The sequence below is a fragment of the Micropterus dolomieu genome, linkage group LG01 (assembly GCF_021292245.1).
Source record: "Micropterus dolomieu isolate WLL.071019.BEF.003 ecotype Adirondacks linkage group LG01, ASM2129224v1, whole genome shotgun sequence".
Lineage (NCBI taxonomy): Eukaryota > Metazoa > Chordata > Actinopteri > Centrarchiformes > Centrarchidae > Micropterus > Micropterus dolomieu.
In genome coordinates this window covers 46413793-46438263 of record NC_060150.1, presented here as the reverse complement: position 1 = coordinate 46438263, position 24471 = coordinate 46413793, and the positions used below count along the sequence as shown (strand labels likewise).

The following is a 24471-nucleotide window of genomic DNA, read 5'->3' as shown; positions in this document are numbered from 1 at the left end:
AGTGGGTTTTATTTACACCAACATGCAGCACATTTATATTTATAGGAGAAGTAAGATGGGATTTGAATATCAAGATTTGTTTTTTTTCTGCAACAATGTAAACTGAAATGAGAAAACAGTACAAATATATACATCTACATAATCACTAATGATGACAATAAAGTTTAGAGTTAGTACTTATATATTATGTTTTGCTGATTAATTTAATGTCAAAATAAAAAATTATACATAAGAAGTTATTAATATGTTCTGGTGTTTAGTGCCTGACCAAGGTTTAAGACAGGACTGGCTTTTCACTAAAATCCAGATATAATTCAGCGACTAAAAAGCGACTCTAAGCAGTATTTTTATATTAACAATCAACAAATAATGAAGTGAACATGAATGAGGTCATTCATAGTGACAAACCCACAGATAATTGTCACAAGACTATGCAGTTCTTTAGTTCAGTTTTCTGCAACAACACAATCTGGTGGGATATACTATTAAAAGAGAGTATTTCAAAAAGTAAACAGATATTTAATCCTGCACTAATAACAACGAGACTTAAGACTGGAATCAGAATCATGTTTCAGTTTGTAGACGTCAAGAAGCTTTGATTAAATCCAAACTTTCTACAGGTATTATCTTCATGTTTCTCTGTGTTAAAAAATCATATATTGAACTGTGTGAAGAGTCTGGTATTGGTGTTAATAAGCAGAACTTCAGAGAAGAAACTTTATGCATGCAGGCTGGATGCTGCATCCAAAAAATGTGGAAATTTACTGCAATTCTCCATCAATCCACAAGGTGGAGCTGCAACAGAAAACAATATGAAAAATCCATTAAAATGTGTTACTTTGCAGTTATGTTGTCATAATCAGAACTAATCTGTAGAGGCACTTTGGGTACATATTATCTGAATCTAAGTCCAGGTCCACGTCCAGGTGGAGGAGGTGGCTAAGCGTGAAGCAGGAGTGAAGGAGTCTCAGTGTGTCTGCAGAGACTGTGTAGAAGGACAGAGCAGCAGCAGAGCAGTCCAGATACACTGATGATACTGTTACATCCAGACAAACACACAAGGATGATGGTGGACTTGACTTTGTGTCTGACAGTGGAGCTGATCTCAGAGCAGTTCAGATGGCAGCACTGTTGTGATTCCTCTGTCAGTCACTGCTGGATGAAGCTCTCCTCTCCACTCTACCTCCCAGTAACATGGCCCAGTCAGAGCCTCTCCACACACAAGCTGATGCTGCTGCTTCAACCTCTCTGGATCATCAGGACACAGCTGATCCTCTCTCAACACCACCAACTTTCTGATCCCTCACACTCTGACAGAGATCACATTACCACCATCTGGTGAGAGAAGAAGACAGAACACATAAGTCATAAATCAGAGTTTACAGAGACTCCCTTCATCAGCTGTCAGTCAGTGATGCAGCACATCCAGTATAAAGACCAGCAGGGACTTCAGTCCTGTTCAGACCAGAAGTCTGACCCTAACCCTGTGTAGCTTAGCCAGCTTCCTTTCAGCTCTCATGTTAACGTATTTGAGTGAACACACTGAGACCTGCAGAGACTTTGGGCATCAGGTCTGTTTACTCTGCAGGTTTCACTCAAGTACACAGTGGAAATAAAGTGCTAAGAGTCCCTGAGCGCATCATGTAATGATGGATTCACTGCTGTTAGGGCTCAAAGCTGTTAAAAACCAGCATCTCAGTCACATTTGAATATTTCATCTACTTTTGAAATATTACAGGAAAAATGTACAGTATCTCACAAAAGTGTGTACACCCCTCACATGTTCTTTTCATGTGACACTGAAGAAATGACACTTTACTACAATGTAAAGTAGTGAGTGTACAGACTGTATAACAGTTTGATGTCCCCTCAACATAACACATCACACAACCATTAATGTCTAAACTGCTGGCAACAAAAGTAAGCACACCCCCCTAAGTGAAAATGTGTCATGTGACTCATTAGTGTTCCAAGGTCTCAGGTGTGAATGGGGAGCAGGTGTGTTAAATTTGGTGTTATCGTTCTCACACTCCTGCATACTGGTCACTGGAAGTTCAACATTCAACCTCATGGCAAAGAACTGTCTAAGGTTTTGAAAAAAGGATTGGTTGCTCTGGCCTAGGTTATAAGAAGATTGCCAAGATCCTGAAATTGAGATGCAGGTCACTGAGGTTCAGACCTCTGTAATTATATGTAGACTATATTATATCAATAAAAAAATTTGAACAGAAACCATTTATGACACGGTCAATTTAAATGATGGCTTTTGGACCATGGTCCAACAATGTCGCAACCCAGCACCGCTGTTTTCAGGCAGCATAGCTGCTCTCGTGAGCCCATGGCCATATCACACCCCCAGTCAGGGAAGGGAGGCGGGAGCAGACACGGTGGCCAGGGTGTCCGCATGAGGTGGGGCAGCCACACTCGTGGGCTCATCACCATGCCTCTCCCCCAATGAGGGGAGGAAGACAGAAATTCCACATAGTGTGGAGGAAATGTGCGGGACGGCAGCCGCTGACTCCGTAGAGCCAGTGGTGGGCCAAGAGAGAGGAAATGATCTGCTTGTGACATGGTAGCCAGGCTGCATGAATGCCATCCTGCCAGCTGAGGAGTGTGGAGGAAATGTGGGAGGCAGCGGCTACTGACTCAGCTGAGACAGTGACGGGCCGAGGAATACGCTCTATAGGGCCCTGTTTTTTATTTCAAAATAGTTGGTCTCACCAGAGAAAGTGCAGGCAGAACATGAACACAAAACACACATTTCCCCCCCAAAATGTCACCGGGGAAGTGGACTACGAGCAGGCCACGCCACGCCCACGGTAGCCTCGGGCCAGCGGCGCTGGTGGTCCCGCTCTCAAGCACATCGGATATGATAATAATAATTAGTTGAATGGGGAGGGGCGTTAGGATAATTTATGCGTAGCCTACTTGAGGATTCAAATTATGTTGGAGCCGATCCGTGCATCACAACATTTCCGCTGCTATAATCGTGACAAAAGAAATGCAAACAGCTGCTGACATCATATTATTAGGCTGCAAAATCAACCAGAGCATCCTTTGCATTCAGCAGTGTCAGGGAACTCTTTTCCTTCTTAAAACATACTTTTATAGGAGAGCCTTTCCCGATCTTATTTGACTTTATTTTAACCCTTTTATTTTATTCTATTTTACTAATTTTATATTTTTCTTAAACGTGTATTTTAGTCTTTTCAATGTTTTCATGCTTTTATCTGGTATTGTTTTTGTATTATTGTCTCTTGGGTATTATTGTCTTTACACTTGTTAAAGCACTTTGTAACTTGTTTTTGAAAAGTGCTCTACAAATAAGGATTATTATTATTATTATTATTACATCCAAAGCGAGAGCTGTGTCCGAGTACTCTGCAGTAAGTCGGACTCTTTCCAGGTGAGGGTTGGCCTTCGCCAGGGCTGCGCTTTATCACCAATCCTGTTTGTGATATTCATGGACAGGATATCGAGGCATAGTCGTGGCGAGGAGGGGCTGCGGTTCGGTGGGCTTGGGATCTCATCACTGCTTTTTGCGGATGATGTGGTCCTGATGGCATCATCGGTCCGTGACCTTCAGCTCTCACTGGATCGGTTCGCAGCAGAATGAGAAGCGGTTGGGATGAGGATTAACACCTCTAATTCTGTGGCTCAGCAGGAAACCGATGGAGTGCCAACTCCAGGTAGGGAATGAGTCCTTACCCCAAGTGAAGGAGTTCAAGTACCTCGGGGTCTTGTTCACGAGTGAGGGGAGATTGGAGCAGGAGATTGGCTGGAGAATCAGAGCAGCGGGGGCGGTATTGCACTCGTTTTACCGAACCGTTGTGACGAAAAGAGAGCTGAGTCATAAGGCAAAGCTCTCTCTACCAGTCAATTTTCGTTCCTACCCTCACCTCTGGTAATGAAGGCTGGGTCATGACTGAAAGAACAAAGATCACGGGTACAAGCGGCTGAAATGGGTTTCCTCAGGCGGGTGGCTGGTGTCTCCCTTAGAGATAGGGTGAGAAGCTGGGCCATCCGTGAGGAGCTCAGAGTAGAGCCGCTGCTCCTTTGCGTTGAGAGGATCCAGTTGAGGTGGTTTGGGCATCTGGTAAGGATGCCTTCTGGATGCCTCCCTAGGGAGCTGCTGGAGCTGCTGCCCCCCCCCCGCCCGCTGTTTAGAAAAGCAGTAATGACAGGGCAAAAGAAGCCATGGAAGGAAATCCAGATATTTCTGGGTGTTTCTGGAAAAACACCTGACACATCACTTGAAAAGATAAAGAGATAAGCAAGCTCAACAAAAAGGTGACTTAGATTCTGCTCAGGTACAGCTGATAAAGTTACAACTGGGGGAAGCTAGAGAAAAGGCAAATGAGGCAAAGAAAGAAGGCTGAAAGTATGTAACTCAGATGGTTCAACAGTTGCAGCCACCCGTCAGTGGTGCACCTACTCCTGACCTATATCCCACACCACCGTGGGTCCCGACTCACCCTCCTTATCATGGGGGACCTGGGGGGCAACATGGAGGCTTCAGGGGTCGAGGAAGGGGTCGCGGAGGATTCAGGGGATATCCACCAAACACCTCATCCACCTCAGTATCAGGCGCCATATGCAGCAGCAGACCCCCAGGGCCAGTACCCTCAAGTTGCCTGGACTGAGCACGGGGAACAGTACTGAAGAGGCCCAAGAACCCCACAGCTGGTAGGTCTGGCAGACCCCTACCTGCATATGAGGGTAAATGACGATGAACTGCCATTTATTGTGGACTCAGGGGCAAGCTATTCCACCATCAACTGTGATTTAAGCATATCACAGTTGATGGTGGAATAGCTTGCCCCATCCTCAAGAGTGGAATTAGTTGGATTCTCGGGAAAACCTGAAAACCTGTCAGTCACCAGACCTCTACCTACCAGGGTTGCAAATCAGACTTTTATGCACTCATATATTTCTTCTCCCTTATGCCCAGCAAATCTGATGGGAAGAGATGTGCTTATCAAATGCGGTGCATCCATTTTGTGTGGACCTCAAGGGCTGGTGGTGACTTTTCCTAATGGTTATACTGTGAACTGCTTGATATCTATAATGCAATCAACTTCTCTGTACCCCATATCACTTTATGCTATAAGTTCAGACCATCAGCCTAAGGATTTGGGCCTTATGTGTAACCGCATGGGAGTCGATATCCGGCTGGGTTTCCACCCAGTTACCCTATGTTTTTTATTCATCATCTGAAAAGGCTTACAAAATTGTTAAGGCCACTACAGATCAGGTTATTTTGGAACACAGAGAAATTGAGAGGTTCCATGGTAGGGAAAGAACAGACCATCAAGACACAGAGGCGATGTTAACTTCGCTCCCATCTGCGTTATGGTCAGCAGGCCCTACAGATGAGGGGCACTGCATTTATGTGCAACCTGTGACCTTTGACCTCTCGGATTGTACTCCTATCTGGCAGAAGCAGTATCCATGTAATCAACAAGCTGAGGAGGGAATAACAGACACTTTTGAGGGACTGTTAGCAGCAGGGGTGTTGGAGGAATCTCAGTCACAGTGGAACACACCTATCTTGCCAGTAGAGAAGCAGAACACTGGAAAATATCGCATGGCTCATGATTTAAGTAGGATTAATGCATTTGTTTCCACTCTAACAGTACCTGTGCCTATTCCATATACTGCAATCTGTCTGTCTGTTCTGTCACCACAACACCAGTGGTTTACATGTATGGACTTGGCCAACGCATTCTTCTGTCTGCCACTGGCTGACCATCTCAGAGACATTTTCTCTTTTACCTTTCAGGGTACTCAATTTCGTTACACTCGAGTGCCACAGGGTTTCATTCTTTCTCCTGGTCTATTTAACCAGATTTTGAAACAGCAGCTATCAGATCTTGATCTCCCTGACGGAGTACTTTTAATATACTAGTATGTAGATGCTCTCTAAGCTCTTCGCTTGTGGTTTTAAAGTCTCCAGATTCAAATTGCAGTGTTGTAGATAGCAAGCTTAATTTCTGGGAAGAATCATTTCCAGGTACAGGGATGTCACCCTCACACCTGTAATCTATTTTGCACCATCCCAAACCCCTCATTGTGAATGACATATTGTCTTTCCTAGGCTTGACAGGGTACAGCAGGCAGTTTGTGGCATCATATGGCGAATTAACTTACCCTCTCAGGGCCCTGGTTAATGAGCAAGGCATGAGAAATCCCTCTGCCCGATTGAATTGGACCACTGAAGCCGAAGCCAGTTTTATTGCTTTGAAACATGCCCTAACCAGTACTGCTGCCCTGGCAATACCTAACTACCAGTTACCATTTTTCTTGGATGTTTCTGAAAAATCACACACAGTAAATGGGGTGCTTTTTCAGAAAAAAGGGGGAGGTAGACAGGTGCTTATGTATGCCAGCATAACTCTAGATCCAACTGAAGACAGACATCCTCCGAGCACAAGACATGCAGCAGGAGTGGCAAAAATTTTGCAGAAAACAGCACACATAGTGATGGGACAAAGCAAAAATTGGTCAAGTGTATGCACAAACTGAACTGAGCAGGGTAGAAGCTCTATCAATTGTCCCTCCGCAGCTCAATTAACTCAATGACAGGGTTTACTCCTTACGAGTTAACCACAGGACAACAGTTCCCGGGACCGGTAATCTGGACTGCTCACTGAGGAAGCAGATGAAAGCCCAGTAAGGTATAAACCTTATTATGATCAACCAACAGTACTGTTGTCAGCTTTCTCCAAACAGGTTGCAGCAGCAAAGGGGGTGTCGGACGAAGGGACATCGCCAGCCACGGAGTGGGTTTTACTGATGGTGATCAAGTGGAAGTGGTCTGAGCCAAGGTGGACAGGACCCTACAAGGTGACAAAGAGGAATTCGCATGCAGTGAAGCTGCACGGGAAAGGAGAAACCTGGTACCATTGGAGCCAGTGTGCAGCAACAGATCCTCCCACAAGGACCCTCGAACAGATAAGAGAGACTCAGTGAACTCAGAGACACATTGAACTCACTTTAATCCGTTTCCTTTGATTCATTTTTTGATTTATTACCTTTAACGTATAGAGGAAGAGGTTCTGGTGAGCAGGTGAGGTATAAGTACTCTCCTGGTAAAAGTTTTGCTGTATGAGAGGACAGTCCCAGAATTCTTGGAGGATTTAGCTTGCTTTTACTTGTGTGCTTGTTTTATTTTTTATTATAATCTTGTGTGATATTGTTTTTCAGAACGATGTACATACCAGACAACGGGCTCTTCCAAAGGGGATGGTTTTTGTGTATTGTTTCATGTATGATTGTGGTACCAATATTATGGTGGGAGGACGGTCTGAGAGGCAGGGGTACCAAACAACCAGCAGACCACCACCAGATGGATCTGTGACTAAGGTGCTGGAAGGCCTTAGAACACTCTCAAAGGAAACGCATGAAGCTTCAGGGATAGACAATCCATTAGGTGGTATCTTTGAGCAATGGTTTGGTAAATAGAAAACTCATTATGTCTGCGGTCATGTCTCTGGTTGGGATGATTGCGTGTGTGGGATTGTGTGGTTGTTGTTGTATTCCCTGCATCAGGTCCCTCTGCGAGCGTGCAATAGTCGCAGCTGTGGAGAAAACGAATGTTCCACCTCCCTATCAAATGGTCCAGGCGGAGGTGATGGCATGGCTCGGAGAGGGAAACAAAGAAGAGAACTCCCCAGTGTAACTATGGGCTGACAGTTGTTGTTGGTCTCATTTTTATGAGACCAAAAGGGGGACTTAGAGATTATGATAGCATGATTTGCGTATTACTCAGGGTAACCAATATTATTGTGTTTTCTTATATTGATCTGATTTATTTTATAGGTAGAAGTTTATATGTTGGTCTATCATTTATTAAACTAGACCGGATGTGTGTGTTTTTGGAGAAGGGCAGTTACAGGGAGTCTCTGCATGATCAGATAAGGAAAACAGGGAGACGGGCGAGGGGTGGTCTGGAGTGTAACACAATCTTGTTTCAGGGACTACGCTCGTAATCTGCCCAGCAACAGCATGGTGATCCGTGGAGTCGGATGACGAAACATTGGGGTCAGAGGACATGGGCCAATCATGCACTGACCTACACTTTTGTTTTATGACTTGACGATGTATAATGGGTCAGGGAGAGATAGCGAGTCAGACTTCATGAACTTACACAGCTTGTTGGTGGTCAGGGAAAGGAAGACTCAAAATCCAGAGCTCTGGAAGCTTTATTCATTTACTTGTAACAAAACTCATTAACTTTGACCAAAAACGCCTTCTCCTATTGCTTCATTAAAGAACACGCAGGACCAAGGACTACACATAGTTTAAAAAGGGTAATTTAAAGTCACGGTCCAATAACCTTCGAAATCCTGGTTGGAGGTTTACAGGAAATACTGGATCCCTGCTTTGATACTGTGTTTAGTACGGTACTGCTGAAACCACCATGGAATGACTCCAACCCTCTACTGACCTCAGAGTCTCCAGTCTGCAGTGTGGACTCTCCACAAGATCAGATAGCAGCTTCACATCTGAATCCTGCAGGTTGTTCATACTTAGCTCCAGGTCTCTCAAATGGGAGGGGTTGGACTTCAGAGCTGAGGCCAGGGAAGTACAGCTGATCTTTGACAACCTGCAGCCATTCAATCTGAATAAAGAATAAATTAAATAATAATCAGAATTTAGCTCTTAAATATTGGGATTTCAACTGCTCACACAATTCCACCACTCTTTCTAGAATATGGAACTTTCTCTGAGTTATCAGTTGGAGGAGCAGCAGCTCTGTATAGGATCTACCGGAGACACCGGGGGGAAGCGAGCTGGCGCGCTGGTTAAACTGAGACAGCGGGGTTTTCGCACTGCGCTCCCTCTGATCCACCTGGCAAATGTCCGCTCGCTGGCCAACCAGGGACCACTACTACATAACACTGAAGGACGCCTAACAGTCTGTTCCCTGTGCTGCCTTGGGACTCTCTGATCCCTGTCTGGTTCATCTTATCCCGACTTACAGGCAAAAACTGAAATCTGACTGAGTGTTTTGAGGCTGCAGCCACTAACCTGGACAATCTAACGACCTTACATCAGTGCCGACTAAAACCTTCTGCACACACAACAACCAAAAACCCTGGTTCACAGCGAAACTCAGGCAGCTTCGTCAGACCAATGCGGAGGCCTTCCGAAGTGGGGACAGAGTCCTGTACAACCAGGCCAGGAACACGCTGAGTAAAGAGGTCAAAGCAGCAAAGAGGCCCCCATCTTCAAACAGATCTTCAACAGATCACTGGAGCTGTGTGGAGTTCCCTCCTGCTTTAAACGTTCCACAATCATCCTGGTCCCCCAAAAACCCTCCATCTCTGGATTAAATGACTACAGGCCTGTCGCCCTGACATCTGTAGTCATGAAGCCCTTTGAAAGACTGGTGTTGGCCCACCTGAAGGACATTACAGGCCCCTTGCTGGACCCCCTGCAGTTTGCCTACAGGACTAACAGGTCAGTGGATGATGTAGTCATCATGTAGGGACTGCATCACATCCTGCAAAACCTCGACTCTCCAGGGACATATGCAAGGATCCTATTCACGGACTTCAGCTCGGCATTCAACACCATCATCCTCAGCACCAAACTCACCCAGCTCAATGTGCCAGCCTCCACCTGTCAGTGGATGACAAACTTCCTGACTGACAGGAGTCAGAAGGTGAGACTGGGGAACATCACATCCAGCACCCGGACCATTAGCACTGGCGCCCCCCAGGGGTGTGTGCTCTCCCCACTGCTCTTCTCCCTCTACACCAATCACTGCACCTCAGGAGACCCATCTGTCAAACTCCTGAAATTCGCTAACGACACAATGGTAATCTGCCTCATCCGGGACGGTGATGAGTCGGCCTACAGACGAGAGGTTGATCCGCTACTGCTCTGGTGTGGTCTGAACAACCTGGAGCTCAACATGCTCAAAACTGCGAAGATGACCGTGGACTTCAGGAGGAGCCCCTCCCAACTCAGCCCCCCGTCACCATACTCAATAGCCCTGTGTCTGCTGTGGAATCCGTCAGGTGTCTGGGATCCACTATATTCCAGTACCTAAAGTGGGAGCCCAACACAGACACCATCATCAAGAAGGCCCAGCAGAGGATGTACTTCCTGCACCATATCAGGAAGCTCAACTTGCCTAAGGAGCTCCTGATCCACTTCTACACAGCCATCATTCAGTCTGTCTTCTGCATGTCCATCACTGTCTGGTTTGGCCAAGATTTCATATCTCTTCTTACTTTAACAAACTAGACAACTACTCCTACTACTTCTTGTTGTTGTTGTACATATTCAACGTAGAGACAAACGCACTCTGTAGAGTAGTTTGTCAATTTGAGCTCCTGTAGAAACATGACAGCAACATGGCGACTTCGATGTAAGAGGACCCGCGGTGAGGTCTTTATACACCACTGAAAACATAGTTATTATTATATTGCATTTCTGTCAATATATCCTTGTCAATATTACACACTGGACCTACTAAGTTTGGATCAGTATAATATCAGCCTTATGTCTGCAGTTTAGTGTTCAGTTGTAGATCTGTATTTGATGCTCTGTTGATGCTTGTATATTTTGTTCCTCAAATGTAAGTCTGCCAAATGAGTAAATGTAATGTAAATGTAGTGTCACCACAACTTTCACATCATATTAATCTCAGCACAGAAGCAAAAATAAAAAAATGGGGTCTGACCTCAGAGTCTCCAGTTTACAGTCTGGACTCTCCAGACCCTTACACAGCAGCTTCACTCCTGAATCCTGCAGCTTGTTGTCACTCAGCTCCAGCTCTCTCAGATGGGAGGGGTTGGACTTCAGAGCTGAGGCCAGAGAAGCACAGCTGATCTCTGAAAAACTGCAGGAACTCAATCTGAATAAAGAACAAAGAAATATCCATTTAAAATCCAATCAGATGTGATCAGGTTTAAAATGTGTAGCTCAACATTACAATGTTCTGGAATTTGAGGAGAAAAACTATATTGGTCCTTCAAACAGCTGCATTTGAAAACATGCTCTGATGTCTGTGTATTCTGAAGGATCGAAATCAATGATCAGACATTATTTGTGAGCACATGTTGAAATCAACAGAAAACAAATGAATATTTCTCCTTCAGCAGAACGCATTTATCAATTTAAAATATTAGCTCAGAGATTCTTCTGTATACAAATGTGACCATTTACCAAAAATTATAAACATTAATTTAACAGCGAACATTGTCTACAGTTTCCTTAAGAAGCACAAGTCTTTTGTGACTGAAGACTAAATTTAGTACAAGGAACATGAACAAAATTAAATTTATGGATGTAACTTATGTATGAACATAAATTAGGTTCAATTAATAATTAAATATATCATATCTACAATAGTAACTATTCAGTGAACTGACCCCAGAGTCTCCAGCCTACAGTGTGGACTCTCCAGAAGATCACACAGCAGCTTCACTCCTGAATCCTGCAGCTTGTTGTCACTCAGCTCCAGCTCTGTCAGATGGGAGGGGTTGGACTTCAGAGCTGAGGCCAGAGAAGCACAGCTGGTCTTTGACAAACTGCAGCCCCTCAATCTGAATAAAGAATGAAGATCAAACTTTCATATGGTCATCTGGGTGCTGCTGTTTACGTTCACCCCAGATGCAAATTCAAAGTACAGTATATGTATATATGTATATAAATAACTGTATATATTTTTTTAAATTTTATATGTTACCATATTTTAATTATACTTAATTATAAATTGTGGGTGTGTAGCATGAAGGAACTACAAATTTTATTTTGTTATGCAGCCTTGTGCTGTATAATGATTAATAAACAACCTTGTCCCTTGAAGGCAATGTTCTTACTTGAAATCATACAGTGTTTAATAATCTGTTCAGAGCTGAAGAAGGTTTATTGATCCCAAGCAAGCTGGGGAAATAATTATTGCACTGTACAGGTATAAGGTAAAAAGACAAAGTGATGAGTATAGAGTATAGTATGGTATATAGAGTATGTTTAGTGTCAGCACAACTTTCAAATCATGTTAATCTCAGCACAGTAAAAAATGGTGTCTGACCTCAGAGTCTCCAGTCTACAGAGTGGACTCTTCAGAAAACACCACAGCAGCTTCACTCCTGAATCCTGCAGGTTGTTGTTACTCAGCTGCAGCTCTCTCAGATGGGGGGTGGTGGACTTCAGACCTGAGGCCAGAGCACTGATTTCTGACAAACCGCAGCCCCGCAATCTGAATAAAGAATAAATTATGTAATTTTAAAAGACAATGTTCCTGCTCGAAACCATTCAGTGTTTAATAATCTGTTCAGAGCTGAAGAAGGTTTAGAAAGTAGAAGTTTAGAAAATGTAAACTCCAAACACCTGAACCCAACAGGATGCAGGTTAAAAACTGTAAAATTCAGGGTAAGAAGAGCTCTCATTAATAATGACAACAAGCTGCTACTTCAATAAAGACGTAGTGATTTCATCTCTTAAACTCTGCAGCTCCACCAGTGGCTCCATCTATACAAACTCATGTGGTGCAGCCAAACACAAATAAAAACCCACAGAAACTGATATAAGATTCGACTCAAGATCCCAAAGTTTCCAAAGATGCCAAATATGTTAGGATGGATTTTGGGGAAATGTGAACAAAAGACATCAACATTATTTCTTTTAGGAATAGTGGAGTCATAAAGTCAAAGCATCTTCAGTTTAAACTATTCAGTCAGTATAAGCATCATATAGCCTCATAACAATGTTGGAAAAAGCAAAAATATTTATTATTGTCTGACAGTTACAATAGAGATTATTTATTCACTGTATTTATTAACTTCTGTTATCATTTATTTTAAAAAAGAAAAATAATCATGAAGGATTTAACGCAAAAATCAAGAATTCAAGATGTTCAGAGTGAATTATCCAGTGTAAATATTTCTTGTCATATTAAGGTTTTATATGTTGAGCTCAACATTGCTCTGTCACAGTCAATGGACTAAAACACTAAATAAGAAAATAAACTTTAGCATTAAGACAAGATAAGACTTTATTGATCCCACGCTGGGGAAATAAGCATCGCACTGTACAGGTATAAGGTAAAAAGACAAAGTGATGAGTATAGAGTATAGTACGGTATATAGAGTGTGTTTAGTGTCAGCACAGCTTTCACATCATGTTAATTTCAGCACAGAAGTAAAAAAAATGGTGTCTGACCTTAGAGTCTCTAGTCTACAGTCTGGACTCTGTAGAAAACCACACAGCAGCTTCACTCCTGAATCATGCAGGTTGTTGTTACTCAGCTCCAGCTCTCTCAGATGGGAGGGGTTGGATTTCAGAGCTGAGGTCAGAGAAGAACAGCTGATGTTTGACAGACTGCAGCGACTCAATCTGAAAAAAGAATAAACAATAGAGATAAATGAGCTGCCGCTAGGGGGTGCGCAACAAGGAAAATGTAATGGTGGTGTAGAAGTGTATTAACTACAACAATTATTAATTTGGTGGAATTTTTCATGAAATAAAAACCTGAATTAAAAACTTTCCTTTGTAAAAACGTCTTTTGTGTAAAGTATGCAAATTGAAGCATCCCACCATGTTGCATGTCCAGTCCAAGGAGAAGGAAATGTTTTCAGTGCAAGCTAAAAGGGAAGCAGAGACAGCAAGTGGAAGTGCTGTGATCTCTGTACAAAACAGTGGTCTTACTAGGGCCGGTGAGCGCGACTGCACACTCTCAACACTACCACCACAACTCGTTTGGGGAAATATATTTAAATAGGCTTACGAGGGACCTTTTCACCTCAGTGATAAATTAATTAATTAATTAATTAATCACAGCGCAAGGTGCCCATGATTAAAATTGCCGGTGTCGCATTAGCTGGGCGGAGTTGACTCGCGCTGAGTCGAAAAAAACTTCTCTTGCTGCGCAGTATGTATGTAAATTTGTAACGCTTGTCAGTTAAACTATTGAAAGTCTTTTCCTGTATTTTGTCAGGTACATAAAGGTTCATGTGAATTTACAAATCCCAGGTTTTAGATTTATTTAATTTTGGAAAATATCCAAACTTTTTTGTAAATGGGTTTGTAAATTAACGTTCATAATTTTTGATAAATGGTCACATCTGTATACAGAAGACATTTTGAAATCAACAGAAACCAAACTTTATCAATATTAGTTTAGAGGATCTTCTGTATTCATTTTAATCATGTGCACCTCGCGCTGTGAGCCCACAGTAACGGTAGAGTAGAGTTTTGCAATATAAACATCTTAAAATTGAAGCACAGCCTTACTGTTTTGGACTGTGAGATGCACTTTATTAGAGCTTCTGAAGTTAACGTGTGGATTGTGAGTTTTCTGCCTGATCAGTAGTGGTTTTGGTTTCACATGCAGCATGCTGTCCTAAACTGTGTCGGTGTAATGGTCTAAAGGGTACAGGCTATATAACAGCGAATCAATAACGTAATGCACAGCAGAGTAGAGGCCAGCTGGAATTAAAAATATTATGAATTCTCATTAAATGATGACATTAGTCTCGTAATATTGCGATCTTTTTCTGGACATGTCAGAGAACACTATGGGAGAGATTCTGAATGTGCAGAAAGTTTTGAACATGAACAGAATACCTGCTGAAACACAGGAGCTATTAAAGTCCAGGAGTTTATAACTGAATTAAAATGAATTAATTTATCATTGAAGTGAAAAGGTCCCACACAGGCCTATTTAAATAGGTTATTTCCCCAAATGAAGACTCAAAAGAGAAGGGAAGACTAAGCATGTGTACTGACTCAGCAGGGATTTTATTAAAATAGAAAAGTTGATCTACAGGAGAAAACACATTTAAAAGCAGTAGCATACAGGATGCCTGAAAGGCTTACTGCATTATGTTCTATTAAATTTTAATATTTTGAATTGTCACATACCGCCTGAATATTGTGTTTTGCTTTATATATATGGAGATTAACCATAAATTGGTGCAGAAATATTCACCAGAATGCAGGAAATTAATGCTGAAAAGTTCAAATCTCGCCTTGGGCTCCAACACTATCAGGGCTGGCCCTAAGTAGCACATGGATTATGTGTAAAACAGGAGCGTTGGGCTTCATCCAGCCAGATTGAACGATCACCGACTGTCCGAAGTGAGAGGGTATGGACAGGGCCAAGGAAAGGAGGCCGCGGAGCGGCCCGACGCTGTGGACAGTCGGTGATCATTCCCTCTGGATGGATAAAGCCTGACGCTCCTCATTTTATGCATGATCCATGATGGTACGGAAGATGTAGAAACAAATGGCAAAAATAGCATGTCATTTCTTTTTGAGAGAAGCCAAGCTCCACTGTAGTTAGCACCCTGCTTGGACCACAGATAGTTGGTAAAAGACATTTTCATAGTTTGGTAAGAGCTATGAAAACTCAAATTAGCCAAAAAGACATTGGTGCATGACATTGTTAATATTGGTTGGCACTAGCAACCTGCTGGTAACTAGTTAATTATACTTAGGCCTAAGAAGTCCCGTTTAAATTACCAAACTAATTTTCACTCCTTGGCTTTTAATCCAGGATGAGAGCTGTATGTTGCCGTTTTGTTTGGTGTTGTATTTTTGTCTATCTATTGATTCATGTCAATGTACAGCACTTTGGTTGTTTTTAAATGTGCTTTAGAAATAAAGTTAGATTGGAGTTGGATTGGATTACCACCTGTTTGAATGTAGCCTAAATAGGGATATGACTTCATATCCGGTCCAGTGATTCCCATTTTCCCAGCCCAGTGTGGCCCACCATAGACTAATCTGTTCCACCACAGTTTCATAATGAAGCAAAAACATTCACAAAACTTCTCATAATAACATAAAAGGTCTCTAACATTGTTTTGCGCCATTGCTTTAGCAAAGTATCTGTCAAACGAACTACTATCAGGCTTTGTGCCCTCTTCAAATCGCAAAAGACTGTGATTAAATTAAATAATTAGAATAAGTAGGCCTATAAATAAGACATTAAATCAGAATAAATAAGTTATTTTAGGAGTCAGTAACTTTACTCGTTAAATTTTAAATGAGCTACTTTTTACTTTTACTTGAGTAGATTTCTATAACAGTAACTTTACTTGTAGTTAAGTACAAATTCATCAATGTAACAGTACTTTTACTTAAGTAAAATATTTTAGTACTCTTTCCACCTCTGCTTCACACACGTGCAACTCTTTTGTGACTGGAGACTAAATTTTGTACAAGAAATATGAAAATATGAACATAAGGAAATGTACAACTTTATGGATGTAAGTCGTGTATGAACATAAATTAGATTAAATTTTCAAGTAAACACAATCTACAATCAGTGAACTGACCTCAGAGTCTCCAGTCTGCAGTCTGGACCCTCCAGAAAACCACACAGCAGCAGCTTCACTCCTGAATCCTGCAGGTTGTTTTCACTCATGTCAAGCTCTCTCAGATGGGAGGGGTTGGACCTCAGAGCTAAAGCCAGAGAAGCACAGCTGGTCGCTGACAAAAAGCAGCTCCTCAACCTGAATAAAGAATAAATGATGTAACTTTAGAAGACAATTTTCCTGCTTGAAATCATTCAGTGTGTAATAATCTGTTCAGAGCTGAAGAAGGTTTAGAATGTAGAAGTTTAGAAAACAGAAACTCCAAACACCTGAACCCAACAGGACTTTTGTGTTTTTAGCATTATTTATATGAAAAGAAGACTTGCTGCCAAATTTGACAGTAAGAAACCAAGCGCAACTCACACTGCTGTGTTGTTGCTTTATAATTTTTGTATCTTAAAAACTGTAAAATACAAAAAGGTAAAACGAGATCTCATTAAAGAGGTGGTATTATGCTTTTTGGCTTTTCCCCTCTCCTTTATTGAGTTAGTCCAGCCCAATGGGAGTTCCCATCTCCCACAGAAAGCACTGCTCTGAACCGCTTGAAAACAGCTCGTTTGTAGTCCAGCCCTTCACTTTCTTTACTTGTGACATCACAATTTAAATGCGTCATAAAGCTTGCCAAGCAGCTGGCGGGGTCAGACACGCCCTCAAACCAAGCTAGTCTGAGCGGAGGCCCTTTGGCTCAACTCGCCTTTGTTTGGTTTTCCATTGTAGAAATGTTGTACCTGTACCTGCTTCCAGGTACTTTTTTTCATATCACTTCAGCTCCGTCAAGGTTCCAAGCGAGCTGAGGGAAACTAAAATGTAACGTGAAAACACAACAGACTGCTGATTGGTCAGAGAGAATATTCACTATTCACTGCATCATCATGCTGCACCAGACAGAGACCAGCAAAAAGTTTTACAGTTTTTGTATGGAATTTCATCACTAAATCCACTTCTGAGAAGTTTTGATGTGAGAAATCAGCTATGTAGATTTGGAATATTGACAGTTTTAGAGAAGTGATGGCGGAACAAAAATGCTTGAATATTTTCGGAGTTGAGAAGCTCCGCAAGTGGCGGTGCAGTAAAAGCAGTAAAAGCACGGGCCCCTCTGAGCTTGCGCTTTGTTTTTGGCACACCAAGGAGCAGTTGATCGTCTGACCTGAGAGAACGAGTGGGAGTATAGGGGTGTAGCAGCTCAGAGATGTAAAGTGGGGCAAGGCCATTTAGGCTTTTAAAAGTTTTTTGTGCTCTTATTTTTTCCTTTGTTTAGTCTGTTTTGGTTTGGGGTTTTGTGTTTTTCTTTGAAACCATGTTTATTCTTTTGTTCATTTGCATTTTAGTTCTGTGTCTTAGTTTATGTCTTGGTATTCACTCTTGGTTCTGTTTGTATTATTTGGTCTTGTCTGCTTTGTGTTCTGTTATCCAGTATTTGTCTGCTGCTTGTTAGATTGTAGTTAGTCTGCTAAGTGTTGGTTTTTGTTCTCGGTCTGGTGATTTTTTTTTTGACAGTGTTTAGTTTTGTGTGCTTTTTTCCTGTTGTGTTTAATTTGCCTTTTGATGATCAGTTGTGTTTGTGCATTTTGGTCTGGTTCTGTCTACTCCCCCTATGATCTGCCTTCCTGTGTGTCTGTGTTCTGTCTAATTACCTCATGTCCTCCACCTGGTCGTGGTCCCGCCCTGCTCATTACCTGGTGTTTAAATGTTTGCTTGTTCTTTTAAGTCTTTGTTATGTTCTCATTGTTGAGTGTTCTGCTGTTCTCTGTTCTCCTTGATGGGATTATTTCTCTGTCTGTTGAATTACTTCTTTGCCTGATTGGATTACTGATTTACCTGTTTGGATTCAGCTTTGTTTGGACTTTTTTCCTTGTGCTTCCACGTGAGCCTGTTTTTGTTTGGTTAGTAAATCTTTGGTTTGAACTGCATTCTCTTTGCCGTTGTCTGCATTTGTGTCCACACCTCTGCTCCCTGCCACTGCACTCAGTGATAAAGTGTTCAACAGTAAACTACAGTATATACACTTGTACAAAAAACTTTAGACAGAGTAGAGTCCAGTGGTCCAGCAGAAGTCGAAGTTGTTGTCTCCTACAGATGACTACCGCCAGCTGCTGGTGTACCGCTGCTCTCACACTTACAGATCTCTGTTTATAGATCTGACAATATTCCACAAATTCGTAAAAAGGAAGTCCCAAATGTAATTTGACCTGCAAATTGACAGGAAATGTTCCGCAAATGTGCAAAAACTATTTTGTGTGTAAAAATAGACGCATGCAGTTGTACACTGATCCATGGTGGCTGGCCTGGATCACAACCACCATGTCCACAGTCCAGCCAGGAGAAAAGCTGATGACACCATTTAGTATATTGCATTAGTATTACTCCTATGCATTTTACTCAATACATTTATTAGTGATGAGTCAAAAAATATTCAAAAAGTATGAGGAATACAGATTTTGATTTATTGCATTTTATATGGTAATGCTAACTACTGTATAAGAACAATGTCAGGTATTACAAACTTTTCACTAAGCTAATACTTCTTTCTGTATTATCAGGTACGGCAAGGTGTACAACAAAAAGTCCAGGAAGGGGAGAAAGACTACATTTAAATGGCAGACCTCCAGAGTGCCATCCTACTCCTCGGGCAGTTGTCTCCTACTGAGGAGAAGCCTATAAGCAGAGCCAGGAGACCTGATGATCCCCGTCAACATGGGGTTCAGTCAGGTGTCCCTGCCCCAACTGTATTGATAGATACAGCAAAATGTACAACAAAAAATATAATACGGTTGGTTTTGTAATGTGGTAATCATGTCAGAGAGGTGATTGCATGTAGCAGCTGTGGAGATGATTTAATATATCACAAAGTCTGAACTGTCTTCATAACCAGATTCCTCTGGACACACCTTGCCTTTCTTCCTGTATATATTTCTTTTTAATGATGTTTAAAATGATCTATTTGTGATACAGGTTGTAGTATTAGTATAATTATAACAATAAACAAGTGTTCTATCATATTTGGTTGTCATTATTTGAGACATAAGACATAAATGTAGTTGCTTTATTGTTATGCTGTAAAGAAGTGTAAAGAAAAGGCATTTATCATTTTCAGTGTTTTATTTAAAAAAGCAGCAACTTGGTATCACGACCCTGTGACCAAGTGCTCCACATTGCCACTCTACAAACTGTCTGTATGCTGCATGACTGAACTGTGTTACCCTTTCCTGGGTCTGGAAGATCAGCCATATGTGGTTCATGAAAACACAGTAGTCTGGATGTTGTTCACAGTACTTGAATTCTGGCCTGTAAAGGAATATATAGATGTTAGAATCCCAAATTGGAAATATTGGTGTAATTGGACAGAACATTCATCAACATCATTAGATATTTTTAATGAACAGGGCTTTGTTGTTCTCTAACAAGACTTGTGTGTCCACATTACACACCAGGTCAACATACATAACAGAGATGAGGCGATGGCTGAAGCAGAGCTGTAGTTAGCGGTGGTGTAATCAGTAAACAACAAGTAAAAAGTAATATAAATAGTGTTGGATTACATTTATATAGCACTTTATTTTTGACACCCAAAGTGCTCAGGGGGAAACATTGAGAAAAGTACACTAGGAGATAATATACTAATATTATAATATACATATATATATATGTATACTGTATATATACCTGTTCATATGCCGGAGTGTGAAGCTCAATGTAGGTCCCAGAATACGCGCTCCTTGGCTTGCACCTCGTCCTCCCTGTCCTCTACCTCTCCTTCCTCAGACCCTTGTGGCCCGCCCTCCTCTACTTTGCCTCGAGCCTGGTCCTGTACCGGGTCTGTGCTAAGCCCTGGAGTGGAGTCCTCATCAGAGACAACAATGTTGTCACCGTGGAAGCTCTAAGAGGCAAATCCTCACCTCGCGCACATATACCTACTGTCAAATAAGTTGAGATCCCAACGCTCTTGCTATCAGGTCGCAAAGAAGAAAACTGGAGCCTTTCTCCCTTTAGTAACAACAGTGAGTGAGAAAAGGGAAGTGCAACATACTTCCATCTGCAAAACACAGAGCTTAACAATGCTATAAGCAATATATTGAATAGAGATTAAAAGAAAGATATTTGGTATAAAAATTACATGATGATGATTGAAAATCAGGACATCTCATTGATATTGAAGATTAATAAAATTAATTGATCTTCCGATTGTAAAATAAATAATATGGTTTAAAGTAAGGAGAATTAGGGTAAAGATTAAATAACAACATGCAAATGGTCACTAAGTTTGGGTGAAGACATCATGACAATGAGTCAGACACAGATCGGTGTTATTCCTCGGCAGATCTCAGAGGCATTGGACTCGGAGCAAGACCATCACCGCGCCGGACCAAGAGTTGGGGGATTTGAACAGCAAACAACTAGAGAATACTTCAAAGTTTTCTTCAGGGGACTTCAAGAGATCGAGCCACAGAGGGTAACCAAACCAACTGAAGAATCATCGGATTCCGAAATTTTTCTCTCACTTAACTGCAACGAAGACTGAAGACTTTTGGAGACAATTTGAGGGCTTTGGACAAAGCCTCGAGTTTCTACAAGACTCTAAAGATCCACAGAAGAGGAAAGATCTCCTTGGCCAGGACGACTCCTTCCCCTCCCTTTCTCTCCAAAAAAGAAAACATCAAAATACTCAAGCTCAGCTATCATAATCAGGTTTTGAATTTTAGAGATTTTATCAGTTTACTCAAGTTTTAATCAGTTTAGGTTGTATGCTTGCCCTTGCTTAATTTTGCAATAAAATATATAATCACTGCATTTAAAGTACAAGTAGTAGACATTGAATTTATTTCTTCACTAAGGTAGTAATTCATTAGGTAAAATGTGTATGTATGTATGTGCATGACAGTATGTATTTATGTGCAAGCCAAGTATTAAATCTTGGCCTAGGTGGCTTCTCATACAAATGCGCTGCATGCTAATAATGTAATGAGGTCTCTTGCAGAATATAACGATATCGATATCGATTTTTGGCTTAGAAATGTAGCGAAGTGTAAGTAAAAATTTGCAACAACTAAAAATACTAAAGTAAATATGGAAAAAAAACTACTTTAGTACAGTAACAAAGTATTCGTACTTCGTTACTTTCAACCACTGCACTTTTTATGAATACAAATTTCCAGAAAATTATTAATAATTATATTTAAACAAAATGCAATAAATGGCTAAATCTGTGAATTCATGTGAATCTTCATTAACTGACAGTACAGTGACCAAGTACGAAAAAAAAAGATTTTCAATAGTTGACTGACCAGCGTAATTGTATTTTGTAAATATAAACAAAGTTAGAATTTCACACCTGCAACACACTCAACTAGTTGGGACAGAGTTAAATTAAGATTGAAATGTTCACAGCATATTCAGGTAACTGTTTAGAAGACTCCACAATAAGCAGGCTAATTGAAAAAAAAGGTGAGATGTCATGATTGGATATAAAAGTAGCATCTGCCAAGGCTCAGCAAGTAAGGATGTGTTTTGTGGCTCACTCCTTTGTGCCAAAATTTGTGAGAAAATTGTTTGTCACTTGAAAGTTGCATGTGTGTGAAGGTACCACTGATGCAGAGGCATATATTGGGATTTTAGAGGGACATATGCCATAAAGGCAGTGTCTTTTCCATCGACATCCATGCTTACACAGCAGGACACACAGCCAGCCCTCATTCTGCACAGGCTACAACAGCAAGGCTTCGTAGACACAGAGTGCATGTCAAGTCCAGATCTGTCTCCTATTGAAAATGTACTGTATGGCGTATCATGAAGAGGAGAATTGGACAACAGCAAGCACAGTGGTATTATTATTATTATTATGGGTTATTAAAAATTAAGGTGACATAACACAAGGTTAACATGCCTCTCCCCCAACTTTTGCTGAGTGTACTGCAGGCATGAAATTCTAACTTTTGTCAGTTAAATAAAGGTTCATGTGAATTAACAAATGCCAGATTTTGTTATTTTTTTTCTGAACACTGAAGGATAAACAGTTTGCTTAATAACATGAATCCAGTTTGGGTTCAGACTAAATTCGTAGCCAAACTGTTCAGACTGACAAACTTTAAAAAAAAGAGCTACTGTGATTTGTGCTCAGACAAACCCAGAAACGAGAGAACTGAAGGAAATTTAGAACTTTGGTCATGGATTTAAGCAAAAGCAAAATACATTAGCTGACCCCAGAGTCTCCAGTCTACAGTGTGGACTCTCCATTCCAGCAGACAGCAGCTCCACTCCTGAATCGTGCAGGTTGATGTTGTAGCTTAGGTCCAGCTCTCTCATATGGGAGGGGTTGGACTTCAGAGCCGAGGCCACGACTTCACAGTGAGTCTCTAAGAGTCCACAGCGAGAAAGCCTGTGATGACAGAGAATATAAAGCTTAAAGTAGCCTGAGCTGATCAAGCATGTATCACAAGGTTTGTGGTTTGAAACTTGAGCTCCTCCTGTCCACATGTTGAGGAGTCTGTGAGCAACATGATGAACCACAAATTACTGCTTTAGATAAAGTGTTTATCACTATCACAAATCACTGTACACGTGAACATGTGTCATATTGTGGTTACAAAGTGCGGCAGAAATGCACTAAAGCTACTGAGCTCTCCCTCACTGGCCATCTTATCAGCTGAGCAGTGTAATGAGGTTCTGTCTGAAGAAACCAGCTGCTAAATACACAAAGACTGTGGCTGCAAATTCTATAAAAAACACTGGAAATGTGTGCTGCTGTTTTCTCTGCATATCGTGACTTTAATATTACTGTTTTCAAATGGTGATATAATTTCTCATATTAAACTTTAAAAATGCTCTCTATCGGTGAACATTACTAAACTAGCTTTTGAATTTACCAGTTTAGTTCAGTCCATTCAAATCCTACCAGAGACGTTAGTTCCAGCAGATCACAGGTATTAGATGTCTGTGTGTCTGTATATAAACAGAACAATAAACAGACGCAGTATAGAAACAGACTGCAGACACTATATACACTGTAAAAAATGAGGACTGTCAAAACATTTTCAACACAAACTCTTAAATCCTCAAGTTTTCCGGCTGGATTTGTATCAAGCCTCCATCACCCAAAGAAAGATAGTTAGAAGATGATAGAAGATACTTGTGTCACTAACTTTTATAGTTTACATATGTGTAAAGTGTGTATCTTTACTTTAATACTCATGGTTTCAGCTTTACTTTGCTTTACAATGTCGATAATCACATCTGGACTTACTGAGCCTTTCTGCAGTTCCTCACAGCTGGAATCAGTCTCTGTCGTCCCTGCACTGATGTGTTGTACTTCATCAGATCCAACTCATCCAGAACCTCCTCTGACATCTGCAGCATGTAGGCCAGAGCTGAGCAGTGGATCTCTGAGAGTTCCTTCTCTGATCTGTTCTCTGACTTCAGGAACTCTTGGATCTCTTGATGTAGTGAGTGGTCGTTCATCTCCATCAGACAGTGGAAGATGTTGATGCTTCTGTCAGGAGAGGCTGTTATGTTCATCTTTTTTTTCTTCTTCTTCTTCTTCTTCAGGTTATTGATGGCTTTCTGGATAATTTCTGGACTGTTGTCTGTCTGACCCAGCAGGCCTCCTAAGAGTCTCTGGTTGGACTCCAGAGAGAGACCATGAAGGAAGCGAACAAACAGGTCCAGGTGGCCATTTTTATTTTCAAGGGATTTCATGATTGCTCCCATCAAGAAGACATCCAAGGTTGAATCAACATATTTTCCCCCCAGGAAGTCCTCCAGTACCTCTGTGTTCCTGTTGGTGTAACAGTGGAACATGTAAACTGCAGCCAGAAACTCCTGAACGCTCAGATGAACAAAGCAGTAGACTGTTTTCTGGAAGATTACACTCTCTCTTTTGAAGATCTCTGTACAAACTCCTGAGTACACTGAGGCCTCTGTGACATCAAGACCACACTGCTCCAGGTCTTCTTGGTAGAACATGATGTTTCCTTTCTCCAGCTGTTCAAACGCCAGCCTCCCCAGCTTCAGAAGAACATTGCTGTCAGCCTCCGTCAGCTCCAGTGGACTCGTCTCATGTCCCTCATCATACTTCTGCTTCTTCCTCTTTATCTGAACCAGCAGGAAGTGTGAGTACAGGTCAGTCAGGGTCTTGGGCAGC

General features: G+C 41.5%; 1 protein-coding gene across 1 annotated transcript; it reads right to left on the bottom strand.

Moving 5' to 3' along the window:
• Positions 1–182: 182 nt before the first annotated feature.
• Positions 183–24459, bottom strand: LOC123967643 (NACHT, LRR and PYD domains-containing protein 12-like). Its single transcript, XM_046043811.1, has 7 exons — positions 23575–24459; positions 22534–22710; positions 16299–16475; positions 13180–13353; positions 12050–12217; positions 8450–8623; positions 183–1335 (listed from the first exon to the last, which is right to left on the bottom strand). Exons 1-7 carry the CDS (start codon positions 24291–24293, stop codon positions 1326–1328), a joined length of 1599 nt encoding a protein of 532 aa, XP_045899767.1. The 5' UTR covers positions 24294–24459; the 3' UTR covers positions 183–1325.
• Positions 24460–24471: the final 12 nt, after the last annotated feature.